At 45.6% G+C, this 6,797-nt stretch overlaps 1 protein-coding gene across 1 annotated transcript in view; it reads left to right on the top strand.

The window, feature by feature from the left end:
• Nucleotides 1–435: 435 nt before the first annotated feature.
• The window catches only part of angpt4 (angiopoietin 4), a 63,372-nt gene continuing 57,010 nt past the window's right edge, over nt 436–6,797 (top strand). The window contains exon 1 of the mRNA XM_014131625.2: nt 436–1,228. Within this exon, the coding sequence (XP_013987100.1) occupies nt 899–1,228 (330 nt within the window). The 5' untranslated portion in view covers nt 436–898. The remainder of the gene's footprint in view (nt 1,229–6,797) is intronic.

Genomic DNA, 6,797 nt, shown 5'->3' with positions numbered 1-6,797 from the left:
CAGTAGAACTCGATGAGGGTGTATACTCTATTACTCTATACTCTATACTCTATTACAAATGTTTTATTCAGGAAATTGCAAAATTACATATTTTCATTTAGTTGACTGATAAGAATATGCTAATTTGGCATGCTCTCAAAAGTTTAGATGCATATGAATTAATCAATACTTCAGAAAACAGTGAAAAGTGACCAAAAGTGCCTTAGAAAAAAAAGCAACAAGCCCTGCTTCATGTGCATTTACTTATGTATGTTTCCTAACCTGTGCTGAAACGGGGAGAGACCATACATGGCATCTTTAGCCCCAGAGTGGACAGAGCAGATTAGTGGAGCGAAGAGACGGGGTGATCTAATAGACCTCCCTCAGCTCTCCCCCTCCCCCCAACCCTCAGATAAGAGGGGGCAGAACTATTTCACTTTGGCCATTTCTGAAACTCGACCCACTGGAGTGGGATGGGAGGAAAGCATTTCTCTCTTTTTTGGACATTGAAGATTGAGACTCATTTGGAGCTGCTCTCTCTCTCTCTCTCTCTCTCTCTCTCACTCTCTTGTTCTCTTTCTGTCTCTCTCCCCCTCCCTCTCTCTTTCTCTGTGGCTATTTAGGGGTCAATGTTTGTGTCTGTTCACTTACGTAGCACAGGGGCCAGGGAAAGTTTAGAGGAAACAGGGACCTGCGGGGAGAAAAACAGGACTTTATCAAGAATAATAAGAACCAAAGCACAGTCAAAATACATCTAAATTAAGAAGAAGAGAACACAAGGGCTTCCTCTCCTTTTTCTGCTTGGAACCATGTGCATCCATATCTCAAGTGAGTGAGTGAAGTGGGGGGGAGGGGGCACTTTTATCACAACACCTCGGCACAGGTGCTACTACCTGGGCGTTAAGGGGTGGGGAGCACCATGAGGAAAATCCTGTTGGGTTGGGGGCTGATGCTGGTGGCTGGGGTAATGGGGGCTAGCGTAGTGGGTGCTAGTGGAGGAGGAGGAGGTGGTAGAGGGCAGAGGCGCAGAGGAGAAAAGCGCAGGGGGCTCCATCGTGTCCAGCACGGCCACTGCAGCTACACCTTCATCCTACCAGAGATGGAGCGCTGTCAGGCCAGCCCGGACCAATACGGCAGCACCAACATGGTTCAAAGGGACACACCACCCCATGCAGAGAGTGAATGGTCTGCACAGAAATTGCAGCACCTGGAGACGGCCATGGAGAACAACACGCAGTGGCTGCAGAAGGTAAGAGCTGATACCAGTACCTTTATTTTTCCTTTATTTAACTAGGCAAGTCATTTAAGAACAAATTCTTATTTACAATGACGGCCTACCCTGGCCAACACTGGGCAAATTGTGCACCGCCCTATGGGACTCCCTATCACAGCCGGGTGTGATATAGCCTAGATTTGAACCAGGGACTGTAGTGACGCCCTCTTGCACTGAGATGCAGTGCCTTAGACCGCTGCACCAATCGGAGCCAAATATATTGTTCTGATATTGTGAGTTTAGAAAGAGGACCAAGAGCAGAGCAAAGAGCAGTAGATCAGATGTATCATGAGCAGTGGTCCTCAGTGAGCAATGGTGAATGTAGACCACACGCAAGTTTCCCTTGTTTTATTGTTCTTACTTAATTGATCGCATTAAAACATTAGCTTCCACATGGTGTTTTGGCTGAATCTCTCTGTGCTTGCTTCCAATAAATGAAATAACCAACAACAAAAGTTAAATTGGAATCTGTATAGGGGAGAGTGAGGTAAGTTGAGCCAAAGTGGTAAGTTGAGATACCCTTCTTTCAAGGAAACCATACACAAAATGTATAATTTGACCAAATATTTGGAGTCTATGATGAAAAAAACACATGGAAATGTGGTAAACAAGTTAGGTTAGAAAAACTGATTTTAAGCCAGTCAAATGGATTTATTGTGTTCAAGGTTTCATAATGCTTGTATCTAAACCAAAGTAGATCATTTAAACATTACATCAGTTGGAGTCTCTATAAGCTTCAATAGGAGGTCCTAAACCTAGCCTGAAAGTGCATCCTTGTAGTTGTGTTTGCCTTGGGGTAAGTTGAGCCAATGGTGGAACCAATGGCAAATTGAGCAAATTGAAGTCTTTCTTCCCAGGCGTAATGCAAGACATTATCGCTGGGATATGAAGTAACATCAGTGCCTAGCCTATGTTAAAAGGGTTTAAAAAGTATGAAGTGTATGTTAAGCCTGTGTTAAAATATGCTTAAAATTATTAAAAGACAAAAATGTGATTGTGATGAATTGTGTTTGGGAAATAAATATACACATGGTTTTACAAAGGTAGTGGTAATATTTCATTTAATACAGAAATGTGTAGGCGGCTTAACTTAACCTGTCCCTTGGCTCAACTTACCCCATGCCTGGGGTAAGTTGTGCCAAGAGACCACTTTTGTTGTACAAGCTATGCTTTCAAAACTGTAATGTTTACATGAATTCTGATTTATTTCCAGGTATACACAACATCATGAAATATACAGTGCATTCTAAAGGATGGCATTCAAGCCATACTCCATTTTACAATAAGGCTGTAACGTAACTGTCACGTCCTGACCATAGAGTGCTCTTATTTTCTATGGTAAAGTAGGTCAGGGAGTGACTGGGGGGTTTATCTAGTTTCTTTTTTATATGTTGTGCTCTAGTTTCTTTTTTCTATGGTGGGTTTTTTGTATGATTCCCAATTAGAGGCAGCTGGTCATCGTTGTCTCTAATTGGGGATCATATTGAAGTAGTTGTTTTTCCCACCTGTGTTTGTGGGAGATTATTTTGAGTTAGTGCATGTTGCACCTTTGTCGTCACGGTTTGTGTTTTGTTTATAATTTATTGTTTGTTTGGCTAAGTTTCACAACATAATAAAGATGTGTAATGATACTCACGCTGCGCCTTGGTCCGTTTCTACACACAAGCGTGACAGAATCTCCCACCACCAGAGGACCAAGCAGCGTGGCCAGGAGGAGTGGACATGGGAGGAGATCCTGGACGGCAAGGGGCCCTGGACGCACATTGGGGAGTATCGCCGTCCAAGGGAGGAGATAGAGGCAGCAAAAGAGGAACGGCGACGATACGAGGAATTAGCACGGCAACGACGTAAGCCCGAGAGGGGGGGGGGGTAGGCACACGGGGAGATTGGCGGAGTCAGGTTTTAGACCTGAGCCAACTCCCCGTGCTTACCGTGGGGAGCGTGTGACCAGTCAGGCACTGTGTTTTGCTGTGATGTGCACCGTATCTCCAGTGCGCATTCACAGCCCGGTGTGCTCGTTGCCGGCTCCCCACATTTGCTGGGCAAAAGTGAGCATTCAGCCAGGATGGGTTATGCCGGCTCAGCACTCCTGGTCTCCAGTGCGTCTCCTCGGTCCAGGATATCCTGCACCGGCTCTACACACTGTGTTGCCAGTGCGCCTTCACAGCCCAGTGCGTCCTGTGCCAGCGCCCCGCACTTGCCGGGCTAAAGTGAGCATTCAGCCAAGACAGGCTGTGCCAGCTCTACGCTCCAGCCCTCCAGTGCGCCTCCACGGTCCAGTATATCCTGCACCGGTTCTACGCACCAGGTCTCCAGTGCGCCTCCACAGCCCAGTACGTCCTGTGCCTTCTCTTCGCACTCTCCCTGAAGTGCGTGTCCTCAGTCAGATACGTCCTGTGCCTGCTCTCCGCACTCGCCCTGAGGTGCGTGTTACCAGTCTGGCGCCACCTGTGCCGGTCCCACGCCTCAGGCCTCCAGTGCGCCTTCCTGTTCCAGAGCTTCCGGCGACAGTTTCCAGTCCAGCGCTTCCGGCGACAGTTCCCAGTCCAGAGCTTCCGGCGACAGTTCCCAGTCCAGAGCTGCCAACGACGGTCCACAGCCCGGAGCCTCCTGAGATGGTCCACAGCCCGGAGCCTCCTGAGATGGTCCGGAGCCTCCTGAGACGGTCCTCGGCCCGGAGCCTCCTGAGACGGTCCGCGACCCGGAGCCTCCTGAGACGGTCCGCAGCCCGGAGCCTCCTGAGACGGTCTGGAGTCTCCAGTGACGGCCCGGAGCCTCCAGCGACGGTCCGGAGTCTCCAGTGACGGCCCGGAGCCTCCACTGATGCTGGCGGATTTGCAGGATGAGAGGGTTCTTCGTCCTGCACCAGAGCCGCCTCCAATGTTGGCGAATTCGCAGGATGAGAAGGTTCTTCGTCCTGCACCAGAGCCGCCACCAACACTAGACACCCCCCCAACCCTCCCTTTTGGTTACAGGTTTTGCGGCCGGAGTCCGCACCTTTGGGGGGGGTACTGTCACGTCCTGACCATAGAGTGCTCTTATTTTCTATGGTAGAGTAGGTCAGGGCGTGACTGGGGAGTTTACCTAGTTTCTTTTTTATATGTTGTGCTCTAGTTTCTTTTTTCTATGCTGTGTTGTAGTTTCCCAATTAGAGGCAGTTGGTCATCGTTGTCTCTAATTGGGGATCATATTTAAGTAGTTGTTTTTCCCACCTGTGTTTGTGGGAGATTATTTTGAGTTAGTGCATGTTGCACCTCTGTCGTCACGGTTTGTGTTTTGTTTATAGTTTATTGTTTGTTTGGCTAAGTTTCACAATATAATAAAGATGTGGAACGATACTCACGGTGCGCCTTGGTCTGTTTCTACACACAAGCGTGACAGTAACAAAATGTGGAAAAAGTCAAGGGGTCTGAATACTTTCCGAATGCACTGTATGTAGATATCTTTGTTAAAAATAATATTATATTTCCCTTGACGGAGTGATGCTTAACGTAAGAGGCTCAACTTACCCCACTCTCCCCTACGGTCTACATTCATCATCATTACAATGCTGCACAAGAGTAACAACGGTAATCAAGCCTGAACAATATGCAAATTTTTTGTTACGGTGCTGCTTTTGAAAATCATATCTCAGGAGAATTACTTTAATGAACCAAATGAACGTTTCATTATTTCCACTATAATTGGCCCTATAAGTAAATTCAAACTGTGCTCAACCAATGGGAAACCGACACCGAAGAAGAAATGGAAATTAATTGCTTTGAAATACCTCAGTTCTAATCTATATTCTGCATTCTGGAGTGTGAAGACCAGTTCAATTTGATTTATTGGGATTATGCTTATGGGGATTCATCGAACAAATGATGAAAAGAAGAATAAAGTACTGTGTGTGTGTATGTGAGTGAGTTTGAGCATGTGCAAATCGATTGTGTGCGTTGTACCTCCCACTTCGATAAAACATGCAAAGGATTAAGTAAAAGAGCTCAAGACTGCCTCACCTCAACAGGAGAGAGGAGGATGACCCTTGACCTTCTGGGTTCACAGAGGTCAGTTTACCATATCAAATCACTGCAGAAAATGTAGGTATTTTACCCAACCTTCAACAAAAAATGTACCATTGCATTTGACTTTTTCCTACTGAATATTCTAACGCTCTGAATGCATCAGTGTTTGTGGAGAATAATATTGAATTTACATGTTTCCTTGTAAACACCAGTAAGTGAGGTAGTTAACAGCAGGTTGTTTAGCTTGCTGCCAAATGACTGACTTCAAATGAGGCTCTCATTCATGGGACCCAGCCTGGTATGGACAGAGTGGAGTCTCCCTTTGATGTGGCAGAGTGCTCTTTCCCTGATAGCCAGCACGAATCACTGGCTACAGAAAGTGTAGATCGGCTCCAAAGAATGGAGAGAGAAAGAATGGAGAAGGCAGAAGCCATTTGAAGTTTCAGCTTTTTTTATGGCTGTAGTCCAAAAAGGCTTCTCTGGAAAAGAGCTCTGCCACCATCAAAGACACAGGGAACGGTGATTGTATGTTCTATTTGAAAGAGCTTGAGATATGGTCGGGACTCAGGTTGTACTGAGTGAAAATTCTGCCACTTGCCAAGTGGGGAAAATCACATTTACGATGCGCAGCCCTCACAGTTAAAAAATAAATACAAATATTTAACTAGGCAAGTCAGTTAAGAACAAATTGTTATTTACAATGACATCCTACACCGGCCAAACCCGAACGACACTGGGCCAATTGTGCACGGCCCTACAGACGGTTGTGATACAGCCTGGATTCGAACCATCTAGCACTGAGATGCAGTGCCTTAGACCGTTGCACCACTCGGGATGCCCACCACTTCATATGATTAGGGCTTTCTAGTGACATACTGTAGTGGAACCATAAACTTTCAATATGAACATGGAAATGCTTGCTACTTTGCACCTGCTGATTTCCCTGTGCCTCATTATAAATTACAATGCTCTTTAGAGTGTTGGGCCAGTAACCGAAAGGTTCCTAGATCGAATCCCCGAGCTGAAAATGTACAAATCTGTTGTTCTGCCCTGAACAAGGCAGTTAACCCACTGTTCCTAGGCCGTCATTGTAAATAAGAATTTACTCTTAACTGACTTGCCTAGTTAAATAAAGGATTTTTTTTTTAATGGGACCACACACCATGCTATTTTAGACATTCCCTAATGTGTTCACAAAACAAGACAGACCTTAATTAACCAGTTGAGCTGACAGCCCTGTTTCGCAATGGCTTTAGTCATCAATCTAGCAAGAGGGCAATATTTTATTAACGTAGTAGTGCCCCCCCCTAGAAAAATATGACCTTTGGCTTTCACCTGGAATTGTTTATTTACTGTGTATTCGGAAAGTATGCAGACCCCTTGACTTTTTCAACATTTTGTTACGTTGCAGCATTGTTCTAAAATGTATTGAGATCTTCTTTTCCCTCATCAATCTACACACAATACCCCATAAAAACAGAATTTAGTATTTGTTTGCAAATTTATTAAAAATACAAACCTGAAATATCAAGCTTGGCACA

This window comes from Salmo salar, chromosome ssa12, assembly GCF_905237065.1.
Source record: "Salmo salar chromosome ssa12, Ssal_v3.1, whole genome shotgun sequence".
NCBI lineage: Eukaryota > Metazoa > Chordata > Actinopteri > Salmoniformes > Salmonidae > Salmo > Salmo salar.
This window is presented reverse-complemented; position numbering and strand designations above follow the sequence as displayed.